We start from the raw sequence: 20,548 nt of genomic DNA, 5'->3' as shown, positions 1-20,548 counted from the left end.
TAGCTATATATAGGGAGTATGAGAACAGCAGGAAAACCATACTGACAAGGTGATCATCAAAGGTTTACTGCTAAAAGGAAAGCCTGCACCAAGGAGCATTTTGCAACTTGCTAAATTCCTATTTAACATATTGTCATTGTGTCCTGGACAGAATCTGTTTTGATTATGACTGGATGATCAGACGGAATGCATGCATATTAGATTTAGAGCTGACTCTAATCTGGGACAGCCTGTGAAATAATTGAGAACAAACTTGGATTAAGAAAAGAAAATGTAAAAATGTAACAGAAAACAAAACTGAACGCAGTAGTCATTGTAACAATCCACACTGCATCCACAACTGAAAATTACACGTAATTCTACTCTGTCTTCAAAAGGGATACAGTAGATCTAGAAAAGATTCAGTGAAAGTTGATACAGATGACTGAAAATATGGGATGTGTCTTTAGGAAGCCTTTTGACAGACAGGGCAAGACTTTTCAGTCTGAAAGAGAAATGGCTGAGGGAGGATGTATCAGTGACCTATAAAATTCTGAGTGGCATGAAAAACGGTGAATAGCAAAAAATTATTTATCCTCTTTCAAGTAAGACCCAGGCAGTGTGAAATGGACTTATGATTAGGTCAGAATAAACAAATAGAGGTAATTTTTAACATAATTGTTAGTTGAGCAGTGTAGCTCTTTCCCACAGAATGTTTTGCATGCCAGAAGTTGAGATTGTTCAAAACTCATTATCAAAATTAATCAAAAGAAAATTTCATATTGATTTCGTCATGTAACTCACTAGACTACCAGGAGGTTAAAATCTTTTTGATTATAAAATCATCTGACAGCTCCTGTCTCTGTAAGGCAACAGAAGCAGACAGATACTTCCTGCTGAGACTCTCTTCCTGAACATTTAGTCCCACATTTATAACATGGACAGCCAATGAGACTGCTAGACTGCTACTCAAAAGACTGTTGTCTTCCCAAATTCTGCAGTCCATCAGCAAGGATAAAAACTGTTCCTAACAGACATCAGTTTTACAGCATTACAAGAAAACATGATACGAGTTGATCTGTTTGGAGACCAGTGATGCTTATTGTTTCTGAGATGAAGGTAAGCCTTCATATGCTTGTAAGGCTGCAACACACAGCCAGAAAATCCAAGTTACTTGGTTGTTTAACTGGTAAAATCTATGTAAGAATGATTATGCTAATGCTGTCAATACACAGGAACTGGAATAGGCTCATAGGCACCAAACACATTCAGTGAGTTTGAGAAGACTCAGCATAAAGAAAAAAAGTGGAGTTTTATGCAAAAGCTGCAATTTGAACAGAAAACACAACTAAAATTTTAATTTTTTTTTTAAAGCTAGTTAGTATACCTACTATTTAGATATACTAACTGGAGATTGTTAACTGGATTTACTGCCAGAGTATGCTGATAGGTGATCTAGTGAAGTTAAGAATTTCAGACCATGGAACTGGAAAATACTTAAGGTGCAAACTGAAATATGATGAAATAATAAAATATTTCAGTCAATGTAATATTGACATATTAAGTTAATTAAATAATTTAATAAGCTCTATGACCCTTAACTAAATTAATGCATACTATTAATCCCTCTATTCAATACAATGCGAGACTAATGCAGTGCAATGTGTTTGTACTCCAAGTGCCCTACTGAAATGAGTTTTAACAACAGAGCTAAGCAGAATGCTGGGATCAGTCAGAACTCAGTGAACATGATGTAGCCAGTAAGCAGAAAAAATACGCAAACTCACCTGCATGGTGTTTTTGAAGTAAATGTTGTATTGCCCAAGAAAAATAGTGATCACACACTGTTACCTGTGATTTTCTTGGAGCTGAGGCTCTTGTTAGCAAATCCTTCCTTTGCAAAATGTCCTCTCCTAAAAGACAAGCTCACGAAATTTTGTACAACACATAACAGGAAAAATTCTCATCCTTCATCTTTCTTTCTTCCTCATTAGAAAATACTCAGGAAAACTTTGGGGAAAAAAATAAGATTTAACATCATTGTATTTATTAGGTTCCAAAACAATACACATTCACATCCTTTTGAATACAGTACATTTGGCACAGTAATAATGTTTACGATGAAATAACACTAATGAGTGGCAAGAGATTCAAATTACATCCATAAGAAAAAAATTCTGTACAAATAAATCCTCACAATAAAAAAAAACCCTACCCCCATAACTGAATACATTTTATATTTAGCCAGAACTATTCTGCATATAATTTAAAAAGAGGTAATTTTTAAGCCTGTTTGGAGAGAATTATTTTTCACCCTTTGGAGAAAAATGTATTTCCATTTCTAAAGTCTGTTTGGGAGGAAAATCAAGAAACAATGTATTCTTTATAATTATTATTATGAATGATAATTTTGGCATTTTGCACTCATTTTACAAAGAAGGAACAGAAAAGATTCTACAGAATAGGCAGAAATGTAACAGAATGTCCTTTTTTAAGAGTTATCTTTAAAAAATGTTCAAGGTAACAGACAGACCTTCTGATGTAAACCCAAGGCAGAGGATCTAACTATTTATACAAAAGAAATATCTGCCCATGCAATAGTTTCTATCTCCTTCACTTTTCTCTTAGCATCCTACCCAACACTGCAGGCGCTGAGGCCCCTTGACATATGAACATTTGCTAATCATCTTCATGTTAGAAAGGGAAATACAGACTACATAGCTTGTGCACAACAGCTTTATGGGATGCTTTTATTCCTTCAGAATAAATGCTCAAAGTTCTGTGTAAAGGCCCCTTGTTGGACAAACAGTAATGCACAATCCCATAACTTGCCTTCCTAGCAGTCCACTCACCCATGGAAAAGAATGCCTTAGCATTGTGATCAGTTCTTGCCTGGATGTCAAAAGCTAACTGTGATGAGAAATAAACAGAGCCAGTGGCGAGACACAAATTGATGGGCAGCTCTACAATATATTTCTAAGAGAGAAAGAGATTTAAACATTGAGATGATGCAGTCATTAAGATGTTTCTGTGCTGGTACTCAGCTCCAGAAGCTAGTCTTTTCCCAGTACAAAAGATTACTGAAGATAAATTAAATTAAACTAAAGGCTTGATCCTTATTACACTTGTAGGCCAGACAACACATTAATTGATATATCATAATATTTAATATTTTGAAATAATCATAAGAATATATATAATAATTACACCTGAGTTTTAAAAACAAAACAAAATGGAACTGAATGGTGTCATCAGTAACAGGCTATGAGCAGCCAGACGCAAAACTGACACAAACTAACTCATCTGTTTGAGACTGAGATTATCTCTTAAAGCCAATGATTCACACTTTGTCCACCACGACTTGTAACATTCCTTTCTCTTTCTGAGCTCTATCGTGTCATAATAGAGTTGAAGAGAACTATACAAGAGATTTAGTATAGCTTAATATATGTCTACGTCTTTTATAACAAAAACCTCATCTTTCTGACAGTAACTTGAACCAATACACATACAAGAGTATTGCACATGGACATTATTATAATTATTCTTTCATAGACTAACATTTTAATAGTATGCCTGAACATGCAGCAGTTGATACCTCTATATTCAATGAATTCCACAGGCCTTGCAGCAAACACTATATACAAAATCTCACCTGTACAAAAGGCAAAAAAGCTTTAGTGCCACTTTGCCAATCACAAGTATATATATTTTTGTGCAGCTGGAAATCCATGTGCAACAATTAAAATGGATTCCAATGACCGCTCACTCAGTCCAGTAAAATATATAATAAAATGACCTCAGCGATACATGTACACAAAAAAAAAAAAAAAAAAAGAAAAAAAAAAGATTAAAACCAAAACCAAATCACAGGGTACTCCTGGAAATATAAGTACATAACACTGTTTGCATATCTACAGGAGGTAACTTCACATTAGTAATATTGTCCACATGAGTTACCATTTCAAATCATACACAAAAAAAAAATCAATTTACAGCTTTCAATAATGTCAGTTTGTGAATGTTTGATCTTCAGTTTTTTAACACATCTCCACATAATGCATGTGTAGCCTTAGTTTGTGTCTTCTAAAAGCAGATTTCTCTTCAGATTTTAAGCATAAAACCCAACAAACACAGTAGTATTATGGTTTTGTAAAAGTGTGCAAAAGTAACACACTGCTGAGAAAATAAATATAAATAAGAAATTATTTACCAACTTAGCTACTATGGAAAAGGCAAATTTATAATGTTTATAATTAATTTTTAATGTAAAATTAACTGTAAACATTTGCAAGCTTGCCGTCACATTAATGGTTCATTTAAAAGGACATTAAATTTGGTAACATGGATAGTACACCCAATTGTCTGAAAAACAGTAAAATGGCTATATATAGCTGAGTTAAATTACTGTAGGCTTTTTATTCTTTAGCCCTTTAAAATCTATCCATGTTGCATCTGTTTCTTGCTTTAAGTAAAATTTCAGTTATCTTTTTGTCTCTTATTCCTAAGAGCTTCCTGTATGTTGTATGAGGAAGTTCACTGAAAGCCTTAATTGATGTGCTTCTTTTTCTGGACAATTTCATAGTTTGTACCTCTCCACAAAAAATTAATAATTGAGGATTATACCTCCATGAAGGCAGACTTTGCTTTCCAAAGAACATCTGAGTACAGATCTCACCATAACCACCACTGCAGAAGAAACAGTTCTCACCTTCTTAGCTTAATTATATATAATGATTACAGAACGTGGTCTGCTAAATTGCTTTCAATAGCATAGCTTCATTTCCTATGGAAAGATGCAATTTTGTCCTCTGGGATTTCCTATTCTTAGGAATAAAAGAAAAGTTGCAAATATATGGCAGTGTGTTACATCCACAATTTCTGATACAAAATTATTTTGCATTGCTTTGTGAGACAGAAATTAAGAGTGCTTTCAGGTCAGAAGATTAAAGGAAAAAAACAATAAATATATATTTTAACTTGGGATATGGGCTCAGGGTAAAAGAAGTAGCTCTTGATCTACTGAGTCTCAGTAATTTGATGATCTCTTCAGAATCACTTCTTGTAGCATCATTCATGCGTCAGCCTAACGTTGCTATGGCAGTAGCTCTTCTCCAAAATAAGAGAACCCTTTAAATTCTTCTTGATTGATTTGTTTTATAATTGTCTCATCCACTAGTGTTAATACTGGTTCTTCTCGTGTAAAGTCTTGATCAAAGTTATTTACATCCCTTTTGGTTTTCTGAGAAGAAAAATATAAATAAGGTGAATGGTAAAACAGCACAATAAAATAAAAGATATTCTCCCTCCTCTCCAACCCCACCCCAAAAGGCTGAATTTTCTGGAATGACTGAAATAAAAGAGGAGCTACTTCACACAAATAATAACAGACATATGAGAGAAGCTACAGGAGCAAGAAGTATAAATGAGTTTAGGAGAGGCCACAGAAGCAGTACTATAAATGAGGTCCCAGAGACTCATGGTCTCTGACAGGTGAAGGAAAAGCAGTATGATGATAAAGCAGAAAGCTGAGATTAGGACTAGTTTTAAAAAGGCTTTGGCGTAGTAGGTGGTATGGCTATTTCCTCTTGGGTTTGAACATAATCATATCTCATTTTAGAGTCACAGAGTGAACTGATTTAATTGATTTTCCCCAAACACAGCCCAGTGTTTCAAATCTAAGTTAACCATTTCTTTATATTACTACAAGTCATATAGGCTACACTCATGCTTAAAAATCTGAGGTAAAGCTTCCAACAGCTCTCAATCCAGAATCCTTGAGTTCAATGTTGGATTTCCTAATGCTGCCATATGTAATTGAGAACACCATGCAAAATGTGAAATCCTGTCTCCAGAGAAATCCACCTCAGAACTCTTCTTTATTTCAATGGCATCAGGATTTTCCCACCCAAGTCTAAAGCCACTCACTCCTTCAGCAAAGTGGGCCAACAAAGGGCAGCTGTGCATGTTCTAGGACAAGAGGAATTAAGAGAGACAGTCTTGGGGAGGCTGATTTGCTGTCCTCATGACACTCATGACAGTGACTATCTGTGACCACTTACTTGAAAAAAAAAAAACTACTCTAGGCTACAGCAGAAAATGTTCTCCATGGTCATTCCTTTGAACCTGCAGTGTTCACATTTTCCATGTTGGCAGCACATTTCAGGCATGTACAGGTTCAGGGAACTGGAACAAACCTTTTTCTTTATGCTGTCTCTTTTCTCTTTGTGTCATGGAAACTAGTAATTACCTGGGTGATCCTTAATGGAGGCACACTGACACATTGAAAATGAGGTTTGTGTTCCTCCTGCCCATGTCTGAGATTAAATGATACTGGAAATAGAATAGCTATTTGACTTGCAAAGTAAAACGATAAAATGAAAAAGTCATACATCAAAATATATTAATCTATTCAAAATGGGATATATACCACCTTTCAATGTAGGTAAACTTTTCTATAACATATATATATATATAATGTATTTTATTCATCAGCTCTACTAAGACAATAACACTTTTATTTCTCCCAGTTGTAAAATAGTCACAGCAACCTTCACCTACACTGCTTGTAAGAACTTTACAGATATAGGGAAAGAAAGGTCTGTGTAAATGCAAGAGACTGTCACTTGTAAACCAAGTACTTTCTAAATGCAGATAAACAAAAATCCACAATCTCTACCTGTAGAATTCCATTAAAAGGAAAGGGATATGGACTTAACAAACATATATATATATATTTATTTATATTGTTTACATTTGAAATATTTACTTTGTACATAAAGACCAGACATGAAATGTATGTGACTCATGTAACTCCGAATTCTATAAGAGGTATGAGGGACATGGCTTTGGACTTTATGAGGGTTTTTTTGAAGTAATTTGGCAAAACCTGCAAAATAAGAATGAAATTCCATCTTAATTTTTAAAAGCATTACATTGCAACTGTGTCTACATTCCTCTTGTTCTCTATGTCCTACCATAGTATTTTCACACACTCACACAATTAATTTGCCACAGGAATACTCACTAAAGCAGAAGAAAGTAAGTGAGTATTTGCAGAAAGTAGAATTCAAATTCGGAACTGTAGTTATATGCAAAAGAAATGTGACTACCCTCACACGTTTACTATCTATCAAGGACAAATAAACTCTCAAGTAGCTGAAAACAAATAGAATATATATTATTTTCAGGTTTTCATATTGAACATATTTGTGAAAAGTATTATTTCCTTGCTTAAGTTAAAAGAGTAAAATGACAAATTCCTCAAAGCTGTCAGGGGCAATTAATTCCCCATAGCTACTTATTCCAGAAATCACTAAGACTTGTGAAGGTGTTGGACAAAAAGGAGCACAGAAGAGTACATATAAAAAAGGGTCCCAACATTGGTGTATATAAATGCTATTGATTAAAAAGAATTGTGCTGCCAGTAGGGAATCCCAAACACTTCTGAAACAACAAGCAAAGGTATTTGCTTAGATTTAAAAGCCTATTGTGTCTTAAAATATGACTTCAAGACCAAAGAAGGAAAGAGAAGGTTTTACTTTCTCTGATTTATACACAATTCCATGTAGTTTTGGCAGTATAGGTATAAATCATCCAATTTATTAACAGGACAAGAAAGGAGCAATCTACGATTGCAAGGATACGCTAACAGGTCTCTAATTAACCAACTGATTAAGTGAGATTAAACAAATCACAGGGAACAAAAGTGAGTGGATTAAGCCAAGGCAGCACTCATAACAAGTGCTTCTTTTCAACTGAAAGATTTATTTGAGAAGCCCTCCTTAGCAACTTAGGCACTTTCTTCCTGAAGCTATGACTATTTTGCAAGGCTCCATTTGCTAAGACAAAACAGGTCTGGTCACATTTCTGCTACTACTGCTATTTTAATGTACTTGCACTGTGAATACTCTGTAGGCCAAGAGCATGAACCATCCCACAGTTGCATCATGAGGGCTCAGGATGAAGGTATGAAGGGCTGTGCCTCTCTCCTAGCAGAGAAACAGAAAAGAAGGAAGATCTGCAAGGTAAGGAGAATATATGAAAGAAACAGAGTGCAGCTATTATCTGACTTTGAACATTAAAAAATAATGAAGATAAAAGAAAAAATGTTTAGATTGGCTGCTAAATGCATAATTTAAAATGCAGTAATTAGATGGGTGGGATTCTGTTTATTTAGCCTGCAGCTCCTAAGACTCTGGGACACATTATTTTAAACTTTTCCAACTTTTTTCCAGGTTAGACTCTTCAATTTCAGATGACTGAGGAAACTACACTACTAGGAAAGAAGAACATCCAGAACTACAGCTGTCCTGCTAAATACACAGAAATTCCATTAGGTTTCACATGCTCCTTTTTTTTTCTCTCTAGACTACGCAAGCATCTTGTATTTAGCTACACGAGAGCAGGAGCACAGCAGCCACCCAAAAGCTCCCAGCAGTAGGTGCCCAACTTCACACTGCACTGGCAATGACCAAAAATGACATAATTCCAACTCTAAATCTCGTCAGAATGATGGCTGCTCCACCAGCAGAAAATCTCTGGTACTGAGAAGGAATAGCGACCACCTCTCGTGCAGGACACGTGCCGGCCACTCGAACTTTTGTTTTTCCCAGCAGTGTTAATGGTGACCTTCAGAGGTCACTGAGCAGTGACTGTGTGACTTAGGAGACACGATCTGATTAGATGTAAAACTTGAATATTTACTAAACCCATATGGCTACCAGCCATCAAGGATGACAATTTTTAAGTCAAAATAATGTTTTATTCTATTCAACAAGATAAAGATATCAGAAACTATAAAAGGCTATCTCTTGATAAAACACCATTTAATCAGCTTTTGTAGTTGGCCTGTACAATTTTTGACAAAGAGCTAATGGGTTTTTTGAGTCAAAATGCTTTTTTTTATTCTCAGATTTCTTCACATATTTATTAAAAGATGCTGTTAATAAGCACACATTAAACTGTGGTTTTCTGAATTCTTTTTTGTTTTCACTGCCATTTCAATACAACATTCAATTTCTACCTGCAGTTACAAACTCAAGCTTAAGAAAACCCTGCTAAAGTCTGCTTATTAAGCATTTCAATCTTGAAGATTACCAACCTTGACTGTCAGTGATTATTGAATGACTTTATATGAATTTCGACAGTGAAAAAATAAATTTAAGATGATGTTCTTATCACTGAGAATACATTCAGAAAGTTAAAACTTGCCATTCCTTCCATTAATTACATGAAGCAAATGTGAATGATGGGAGCCTTTGGTACTGAAAAGCCACAGAAATCCTTGCAAGAAGGCACCTGACAGAGGGTGCTCCAAACCAGGGAATTCAGCAAAACTTGGACAACTCATCAGATGTGTCATGAGGCCAAGAGGCTCAGTAGACTCTCTTCTGTGTAATAAAGATTAAATTAATTCCCCAGTTTGGAGACATTAAAAAGTCTCTCTCTTTAGTCTGTTACTTATTTTTATTTAATTTGCAGAAAATCACTGAAACCCTTTCAAGTCCACTGAAAGCTCAACAGCTCCCATAATTGTGCTAGCATTGTCCAGCAGCTTCAAAGGCTACTCAGAGAAGGTAAAAAACAGATGGAGGTGGTGGCTAGGAAAGAACACTGCCACAAAAGACTGGGTTTTGTGTTTTAGTCTGATTGTCCTACAAATTCACAATATGCTGTTTAAATATAACTATAGGAGGCTGCTGCAGCTTTTGGTGTGCAGCTCCAGGGGGACATGCAGCAAGAGTCACACTTTCTCATATGTATTGGTATCACTTAATTTTATCCAGAATTTTGCTTCAGTGAGTAATAAGTGATTCCCATGTTTGACACAGTATCATCAAGAAGAAATTCTTCGATCAGGATCATAAAAGCTCAAACATTTTGTATTTACCTCATAGCTGGTAAGATTTTTAGATTATATTTATCAGGACAAAGGGAAACTCAGACATCAAACCAGCTGATTTGAAGCACAAGGGTATGTGGCTAACCTCACACGTCACCATCCTCTCACTCACCTCTCCTTATTATGATAACAAAAACCACAGCACAGGCAGAGATCACTTTGCACCACTGATTGGATCTCTTTCTGTAGAGATGTAGTAGTTTCTAAATATTTGAGACCAACTATAATGACCACTTTCTTTTGTGCATAACTTATGCTATTTATAAATAAATTTAGTATGAATATTTTAAAGGAAATGGGCTAAGAAGCACAACACTTCAGGCCTGTCTTTCAGTTTATCTTCAGGATGCCCCTTCACAGTATTTGCACGTCCTGAGAATCTGTATCAGCGTTAGAAGTATTTCCTAGCTTGTCTGATTTCAGAAGGTAGGAAATACATGTTACCAAAATAACTTTATAAGTCAATAAATATTCTCAGCATGTTAATTGCTCTATTAGCACATGGAAGAGTGACAACACACTTGCCATGAGCTGTAATATATTCAACTGAAGTTTATGATGATAAGAAGGCTTTTGAATCCAAGTAGCTTTTTAAAGTAAATAACATTCATTACTTCCAAGCAGAGGGTGAGATTTCATTCTCCTAGACAATGCTTTCATTAGAGGTAAAGGACACTACATTAAGTGAAAGTAGTGGGAAAGCCCCCCCCCCCCCCCCCCAATAAAGATGTTAATGGATAATGAAACAGTATTTGAAAAGCATGTCAACCTATACAGTCCACACTTTAATCTGTTATGGAAGTACACAGATATTTAATAAACACCAAGCAAATTCACAAAATGATGGATTTTAAAAGGGGTCATTTGTGATACACTAAACTGAAACAACATTTATATTGAAGTGGTAATCCCTTTCTTAGGAGTGTGAAATGGGTCAACTAGAAAGGAGGAATAACCCAAATGATTAGGGGCATAAACATTTAATGACTCCATGGTCAGAATGTCAGCCTTTGTATTTCACTTTTACACAGACTTCCTCAAAACCAGAGCCTCCCAAAACCACCACCACAAAACAAAAAGGCAAATAAAATCAAAGTTCTGCAGGTTCCCTGACAACCAGCTTGTGTTCATGGTCTGAGCAATAAACCTTTCTCAGCAGTCCCTGTGAACCTGTTGTCCTCTATGGCCCTACTTGGGTATACTCATCACCCTGAGTACCCAGCACTAAAGTTACACACAGTAAAATGCTATGTGTATAGCAAACCTTTGTTCATAGCCTGATTGCTATACCACAACAGTTATTTCTGCACAGAACTTGGATGGAGATAGATTCCACAGGAGCTTTAGAGGAGCTCAGCACCAGCTTTCCATCCCTGGTTAGTCCTTTGCTCTCAAAATCCATCGTGTTCCTCTTCTCAGGGCTTGCTTCAATTAGGAGTCAATTGTGTCACAGAGCTATTGCACATTAGCCATGCTATGGTAGAATACATGCATTTTTTGAAGGGAAAAAAATGTAGGGAGAGTGCCAACTTCTGAAATCCTAAACTACATCTTCCCCTTAAGGTAGGCTTCTTTGAGAGAAGTAACCTCATGAGAAACAATTTTATATTTCTTCTTGGGAAGGGGAGGAAAGACAAGAAGAGAAAGTAATGGAACTACCATATGAAATTACCCTTCACCCGCACAATGTGATTTCTATTGCAAACCTTACAATCTACTCTGGAGGGCAGATTTTATATGTGTGTCTCTCTAATTCACATTATAGTGGCAAGCTTCCATTGATATCCTCAGCTGCTCTAAGGCCATAATCAGCCATGTCATCTCCCATCTCACATCCTGGGACATATCCAAGATCAGCCCATTTTCAGTTGTGTTCTCCTGAAACTGCATTTTTACCACTGTCATAGCAGAGTGACAGGAATCAGGGCTGATGCATCTGTGACAATGTGCTGAACCACCTGCTGGTGAGTCCTCAAATACACCTGTAGAAGCCTTTTGACCTTCCTGATCCCTAGCACTTTGGCACAAAGGACTATCCAGACAATGGAGCTGACTTGCAAAGCGGAGGAAAAAGTGAGGCAGGTTGGTAAGGCTAGGGCACGTATTCCCAGAATTTCAGTGGCTTCCAGGAGACATCTGCAAAACCACTGAAAAAGTTATCCAAATATAAATTAACTGTGCACTGAGGTGTTTGACCAGATATGTCCTAAAAAAGATCAATAGATTCACTTTACTTTCCATTCTTTAAGCAATCACAAAGACAAGGAATAAATTAAGGAGACTGCGATGTTAGTAAATCGATGAATGATGTAATGAAATATTTCAAGACACTCTATGTATCCTGAATAAATACTGACTTTCCAGCATTTTATTTTGCTTACAGTCACCTACACATTTCTTTACAGAAAAGTACCGCATTATGGAAGCCTTCCTAATGATGACATGAAATTATATAGTAGTATCTTGTGATTCTGAGCCCTCCTCTACCAATGAGCATTGACATGTACATTGTGAGGCTGGATGCAAAAAAAAAAATCACAGCTTGAAAGGTGTGACAACACCTATAGTGGGAGCAAAATATTCCAAGACTCAGTTACACATTAAAATAGTTTGCATTACAGGCCATAGAGTAGAAATGCTACGCAGCTTTTGGCAAGAATACCTACATTTCTGGAAATTTATGCTCTTTGATACTCTAGCTAATTAGTTTGACATGGATGATGCATATGACAGGCTTTCATACAGCAAAATGGTATAACAGGTTTTACCTAAGACAAAAGGAGAAAGCTACACAATGACAGTTCATTGCTAAGACCATGGAATTGTTAGAGATTATATTTTTAAGTATAATGATTATTTTTAAGCCTCTACATAGACAGAGCAAAATAAAGACATATGTAACTTAAGAAAGCAGGTGAGGATGCTGCCTTTTCTTTTTTTTTCTTTTTTTTTTTTTTTAACTAATACACATACTGATCATACGCTAAATAAAAGGCATCGCAGGGCTATGCATGAATGCCTATTACTTCTGCATCTCAATACGTCTTCTTTCCACCTTTCTTCCAGACCCTGTAACTGCCTTTTTTGGAACACAGTTTTATTCATAGAGCACAGCATGACATAGCAGAGTTTGTAGTGACATGACTTTAATTCTTCGTTTTGCTACTGATTTGCTTTGAGCTTGAGTAATTTTCTCTTCATCATTCATCTATTTTTCTTCCTATTTTTGTTCTCCTATAGGTGGGCTGTGATGTGTCTATCATTGTCTATAATCTCCTGACTGTCTTTCACTTATGTGGCTTTTTGCACAGTGGGAACCCCATCTTGCTGGGAATTAGAGCTGCTAATGCAGACATGACAGCAAAAATTCAATCACTCTTTCTTCTTGCTCTTGTCAAATATAATCACAGTCTTCCAAAGAGTCATGGGCAGTCATGGTCTTCAAATCCTTCTCTTCCGTAGTCCAGAATTAAGCTAGGAGAACTGCTGTTCTGTAGGTCCTTCACAAATGTGAATATGGCATGCAAGGAACACGATCTGTGCTTAAGGTTTTTTGCAAGTGTTTAGCTGAGTGCTCCTCTCATCCCGCAGGATTTAAGCATGTGACTTCTGGAGCATGCTGTTCAGAGGACCAGTACAAGGTCTGTGCCTCCACAGCAACAAAATCCCTTGTACCAACACAGCAGCATAACAAGAGGAAAGCAGCAGCTGATGAAGTGCTAGGGTTCCTAGTGCCTTCCCCGTCCTACTACTGTAGATAAGTAGCTACACATCAGTTGCTTCAGTCCTCCCTCTGCCTAGCAGTGCATATGTCAAAGGAATTAAGTTTTGCACTAGTATGCTGAGCTGTGAATACACACACTGACAAAATTTGTTCTACCCATTTTGGGTGAACACCCTAGTAAGACCTAATTCTTGCATTTGCATGGCGTACTGCTAGCACAGAAAGTTCTGCACGAGAAATAAACCGAAAGCCAAAGCTCTTTTTATACTCAATGTTTACTGGGCTCCAGCTGGGATGGGACTAATCAGAAAAAGCCAGCCTTCAATGGGTCTTGACTTTTTTTTTATAAATTCCACCTTCTGATAAAGAGCCAGATGCTACTGCTTCTTAATCACCACTGGCTTTTACCGACTTCAGAAACACGTCCAACCCAGAAATATTATATATTATCTACATTAATATAAAAATAAAATATTTCTGTGTGAATTCTTGAGAATGTACATAAGAATGCGAGTGAAAAGAATAAGATTATTTCACTTAATGGTTTAGATAACTTCATGAAAATGGCACTGGAGATTAAAGCAGTCAGAAATTGCAACAGAATTTGTGTTTTTCTGGGGAAGCCCAAAAAGAAAGCAGGTACACTCTAGTTGCTTATCACTCTATTCCAAAGGGCACCACTCAACAATGTACACTTAAGAGTTGGTTATATGGACTTAATTATCCAGGATGAAAATATTTTAGTGCTATAAAACCAGGACTTAACAAAATCAAACAAATACTTATGGATCCCCAGTACAGAATCAAAAGAAGCATAATAAAAGTTGTTTAACTTATAAATATTTGGGAACCTGCAGTGCTGGGAAGTAGCTTTCAAACTTCTGTAATTCTAATGTTATAATAATCACATCCAAAAAACAGCTGCTGAAGGCACTGATGCTGAAGATAATTTTAAAAACCTCAAAATCAGACAAACTGAATGAGAAATTCTAGGAAAACAAAACCTTGTACATTCAAAAAAAGCCAACACTGAAATCCCTTAAAAATACCAGTTCACTTCTGATTTCTCTAAGCTGTACATAGGCTCCCCAAAAGCTATGTACTTACATCTTGAGCAAACTTAGAGGCTGCACAAAGTGCCAAGCTAGTTGAAGCTTTGAAAACCAATGTCTTTTACTTTGTTGAGGGAAGAGGCAGGAGTGGTCCAGACTTCTCTGTCCTGCCCAGCCACTGGACCAATTGGTCTGAGCTATGCTGCAGGTGTAACTATGGTACTATTTGTTGTTCACAGCTGCCTACAGCAAGCTCAGCTGAGATGCTTCATTGCCTGAAAACAACCAATGCTTCTCAATCAGCAGCCACCTGGCTAACACTCAAACCCAGCAGCAGCAAAGTGTAACTTCTAGAACCATCTGAAACTCAATATTTTGATTCATGATACCCTGTGACAGGGGCAGCATGCAGGAAAAGTGTAGGAGTTCCACCATTATGACTGTCAGTAATAAAAAGTCTGTCTCAAAGTCCACATCCATTTTTCTTTTGTTATTTTAAAGGATGCATGTTAACCATTTTGACAGTCTACCCCATTTCTGAACTTTCTTTTAATATCAATATTAATCAACGTGGTGTCACTCTCAGAAGAAAGCCCACTGTTTTCCTATGCCTGAAATGTCTGCAGCAAGTGGGAAATACATCATGTTCAATGTATAATAATGGTACATGAGGGTCTGAGGTCTCAAGATCACTCCCCAGTGTCTAAGCAGTAACACTTCATGCAAAGGCATGCAGTATAGCCCCTTGCGTGCCCATCTGCTAAATGCTCATTGCCATGCACTGATGACTGAATGGAAATATATTATGAAACTGAAGGGACACCTCAAGGTTATTAGGCCTAAAAGTGGACCTACCTTGACATTTTCCCCATATTGAAGGCCTTACCTTAAAGAGGGACATTCACACTGAAGCAAACTTGAAAAGAGAGAACATTTACACAAAAAGAAATTTACTTGGCCTGTAATTTCCTATGTTCCTTCTGGTGCTACTGAATGATACTGCATTTTACAGGATTTCTTCCCCACAGCGTAAAGGCAAAGTCATAATTCTTCATGGATGCTTATACAATCTATTGTCACAAAAAAGTAGAGGTGTGCCAAAGAACCCCCACCAAAACAGCATCATGACTTCCCAACACTAGGTTAAAAATCCCTCATTAAAAAGTAAAAAAAAACTTTGCCTGTTATCATTCATGTATGAAAATGAATCTGCAATTATAGAACTTATGTTTCAGGTTAACATACTGGAAAGTTTTCTCCAGAAATGTGGTCCCTCTTTAAGGATTCCAGCCGTATTTCACAGTAAGCAGATGGTTGCTGCAGCAATTTGAACACACACCTCTCTAGTTGAAGGCATTTTTTGGGAGCCATTCAGTGCAGCACCTACCCACGGGGCAGGTCTGCCTGTTTGCCTGTGCAAACAGCCCAGCTGACTCTCCAGAGGTGCTGATTTGTATTTGCTACTTATTACCCAGCTTCCAAACACTGTGGGCATCCAGCTTCTCATTCAGTCATAGGCAAAGGATTGCCAAAATTTTGCCAGTTTTTCACTCATTCAGGGGAGGGGGAAAAGAAAATTCACGGTGCTCAGTGACTCCAGTTGTAACCCACAATCATTGGCTACGACTAGAATTTCATATTTGGGAATGGCTTTATTTCAAACCTTTGCTGCAGTGCAAAACTGAAAGAGGACACATTGCTGGCATCCTTAAGTCAAGACTTAACAAGGAGTTCAGGTTCACAAAGGAAACTGCATACAGACAATGTGGCTCAGATAGTGATAACGAAGGGGGGAGGGACTTCGATAATGGTTTATCATTATCTTAGAGTTACTGGAGCTGAGAAAGGTGTAATTTGAGGCTGAGAGGAAATCTGCTAACACTGAGGTCTGGTATAGCATAAGAACACTCTTCCAAGGGAAGTCCTAAGCATTCAGTCAATTTAAAAGCAGGCTGATCTTTAGCACTTGTTTTCTTGACATTTCTCAGTTGTATTTTTTCACCGGCCCTTAACTTTGCCTGTGATTACAACACAGGGGTACTTGAAGTGAGAAAAGATTAGGTGATGCAGCCTGGACCACATCATGAGTTTCTAGAAAATCTTGTGGAGGAACTTCTATATCTTGCAATTTTTGGGTCTCTGGTTGTAGCTGCTAGATCAACTCTCTACCCTAAGAAGTCAGAACTTCAGAAGGAACATACAATTATTCAGAATATATTCTCAGTGATGTAACAATAGAAATTGAAGAGGCTGCAAAATGAAGGAAGTCATATTAGATGAACAGGTCAGCAGCAGCTGTTGCTCCATAGTGCAAGATACAATTCTGCAATAGACTATCCCATTCATTTTTTCTCTAATGCTCTTGAGGAAAGTGAACTTTTAGAATGGAAAACCAAAAAATGATGAGTGCATTGAGAAAATTAAAACAATGCATTGTTCTGTGAAAGCTGCATATTGACAGTGAATCATTGTAACATGATTATTTTGTTAACTTCATCTCTGTAAAGCCACACTATGAATGGATTGCCGCAGGCACTGATAAAGCCATTAGTGATGAAACTTTGGCTTAATTGCTAGAAAGAAATACATATGGCAAACATCTGCTTAACCAGGCTTTGTATTACCCCCTCACTGAGAGTTCTTCAGCTTTTTCATGTTGAGGACATCTTAGGCAATGTCTCAAATTTTCCTAACCCTGACATTGACAACAGGGTAGATAAAAGAGGCAAGTCTGTCTCTTGGCATGCACTTTTGCAAAGGTTGACAGTGAAAATTCAGTTTGGAAGGACAGGAGTGTGCATATAGTGAGACTGTCCTTGCTGCACAGTGCCTAAGAGCTTCCTCTGTATCACAGCTCCTTGCAGCACATGGAGCCACTGTGACCAAGAAACACGAAAGTGATTTTACTCTGCTGGTCTAATTCTACAAAAATCAAAAAGAAAGCCCTCAGAGGACTGGAGCACATCTCCTATGAGGAAGGGCAAAGAGAGTTGGGGCTATTAAGTCTGGAGAAGAGAAGCCTCCATGGAGACCCTATATTATGGGCTTTCAATACTCAAAGAGGGCTTAAAAAAAGAAGAGAGCAAACATTTTAGTAGGGCCTGTTGCCATAGGACAGGGGGTAATGGTTTTAAACTGAAAGAGGGTAGATTTAAACTAGATATAAGAAAGAAATTGCTTACAATGAGAACAGTGAAACATTGAACAGGTTGCTCAGATTGGTGAGAGATGCCCCATTCCTGGAAACATTCAAGGACAGCCTGGACATAGCTCTGAGCACCTGATATGGTTGATTAGGCTTGCTGGAGAGGGATTGGACTAGATGACTTTTAAAGGTCCTTTCCAACCCACACTATTCTATGATTCTATTAAATTGATGCTCACTGACTTCAGCCAAATGAGTAACAAATTTTGGGCAGTGATTTTCCTTCACCCCTGGCAAGAGGGACTGTGATACTGCACACCTTTTTGCCACTTGTGCACTTGTTTCTGGGCTTTTTTTGCTGGCTGATTTTGCTGGCATGTCAGCAGGCCACAGGTTTACTCTGGAAAACTTTCAGCTGGCCAGCTGTGCTGTCAGAAACAGCACAACTATAACAATATAAAATTAATCAATACACATTAAAGCTGAAGTAGTAATCTGTTTCAATTACTGTTTTTAATGCATAGTTTGTATTTGGTATGGATAGACAGAATCATCCCATCATGCCACCAAGAAGGATCTCACTTATCACCACATCAATAACTTAGGTAAGAAATCGATCTGCTGCACCATTGTTTTAATTTTTAAGATGGCAAATGCAGTTTGAAAGTGGAAATAAGCAACTCAACCAAGCCAGGAATATAGCCATGGAAACAAAGAAAGATGGGGAGCAGAGAATCACTGAATGTGATCAAGGTCTTTGTGGTTCTTAAGCAATAAATTATGTTGCAAACCATAGCCTGGCCCTATGGCTACTGATCATGGAAATTTCATATTCCAAAAACAATGAAATTATAGGAAGAATCCATGCAAAAAAAAAAAAATCACAACAGAGGAATAAAATGCCTCAAAGGATTTTCTGTCTCACAACAGTTGCTCTGGAGAAAAAGGTATTTGTCCGCATGAAAATGGTACTTATTACATGTGCAATTACATATTCACAACTGCATTCAGGGATGAATAATATTATCCAGAAATGTTCATGACAGGCTGTGAAGCTCTACGAATTAGGTTTTAAGAACAGTATAAATGATCTTCAAAAGACACTGCAAGGTCACTGGAGCTTATATGTAACCAGTATCTGCTGTCTAGCTGCTCAAAAGTTTGCTTGATTTCTAATGTACATGCTCCAGAGCTATGACTTTTTTTTTTTTACACTAGCTTAACATTTAGAATAGCTCAACATGGAACAAACTCTCAGTATAGTAAACCACAGTATATTTATTTATTTATTCATATACAAACACATATGTAAAATTAATTTTACCACTGAAAAGCCTCATGATCCTAGATTTATGGGAAGAAGAGTTGGCAGATAACATGCATCAAAGGACTGAGCTCCAGTGCATTTTATCCCCTCTATAGTCAATTCCATGTCATTAACTGCAGAAGCAAAGACCCTTCACAGCAGGTTTCAGAACCACCAAATCTGCTTCCACAGTCCCTACCTAGGACAGCCTAGGGTGGCACTTCTGTCACTGTTTAGCAATCTAAACCTTAGCTATTTGTATGAGTTCTGAATAGCTGAGTCCTCAGCTGTTTGTGTGCCCTGTTCAGCGCACTCTTACAAGCTTTCAAAAAAACATAGTCAGATTTTCAAAATCCTTTTGGTAATTTTCACTCTAATGCTGGACACAGGAAGAAATTTCAGCTTCCAAAGCATCATTAGAATAATCAAATAATGTACAAGCTAGAAAGAGATTAATGGTGTTTTCTGGTATAATAAGGAACATAATTACATCCATCCACTGTGTGAAAGAGATAAAAAAAAAAACAAACGAACAACAAAAACCTTTAAAAGTTGCTAATAAATAGCCATGCAGTTTTTTTTTCCAAGCTCAGTTGAAGAATTCAGACTTAAGGCTGGCAGCACTGAAGTGACATAACCAAACCATGGAGAAGCACAGCCTGACAGTACCATGTAATATAGCTCCTCAGAAAATTTATTATGGAAGTGAAAGGATGGTAGGTAACAGAAAAGCAAGCCAGCTGTGATAATCAAGGAACTTGTGTGTTTTGAGAAGAGTGAAGCAGAACAGAAGCAAGGCTTTTTCCACAATAACACCTCCATGACCTCCCTTGGCAGATTATTCCATTGTCTGATGGGACCTCAGTGTTTGATCATTTGCCCTAATGACTTTACTGGTTTAGTGTCATCACTTTACGTTGCCTGGAGTTCATTTGAACACATTTCATGTATTGTTTTATTTTGGAAGTGTTTATGACATAATCATAAATATTCCCCCCTTAGTCATCTTACTGGTTGGTCAGAAAATAGAAGACTACCTGTGTAAATATATGCATTCTTGTATGTGCATGCAAAACTCAATTTAAATGCACAAATGACTATAGATGCATTGTATACTTTTTTCCCAACACATATGGACACTCACATATCACATGCAAGAATGCCTATTTTCTGACTAATAATCTGGCCTCTCTTTTCATAGAACTTTTCACAGAACTAGGCCCTCCTCAACACAAGATTAAAATATTTTTTTACTCCTCTCTTAACATTAAAGTCACTTTTAGATAATCAAAAGCCCTTTATTAATACTAAGAGATGTTAAAAACCATAAAACATACCAAACACAGGCATTAGTTATGTTTTTTCCATAGTTATTCCACTGCTATGGAACAGTTGTGTTTGTTAATCTGAATCAATGAATCTCAATGCTACACTCACA

General features: G+C 37.1%; 1 protein-coding gene across 1 annotated transcript in view; it reads right to left on the bottom strand.

Annotated features, from left to right (window-relative positions):
• Nucleotides 1-2,004: 2,004 nt before the first annotated feature.
• The window catches only part of PRKCE (protein kinase C epsilon), a 286,848-nt gene continuing 268,304 nt past the window's right edge, over nucleotides 2,005-20,548 (bottom strand). The window contains exon 15 of the mRNA XM_053938670.1: nucleotides 2,005-5,221. Within this exon, the coding sequence (XP_053794645.1) occupies nucleotides 5,075-5,221 (147 nt within the window). The 3' untranslated portion in view covers nucleotides 2,005-5,074. The remainder of the gene's footprint in view (nucleotides 5,222-20,548) is intronic.

Source organism: Vidua chalybeata, chromosome 3, assembly GCF_026979565.1.
Source record: "Vidua chalybeata isolate OUT-0048 chromosome 3, bVidCha1 merged haplotype, whole genome shotgun sequence".
NCBI classification, from domain to species: Eukaryota; Metazoa; Chordata; class Aves; order Passeriformes; family Viduidae; genus Vidua; species Vidua chalybeata.
The sequence above is the reverse complement of the archived record's forward strand: the minus strand, read 5'-3'. Positions and strand labels throughout refer to the sequence as shown.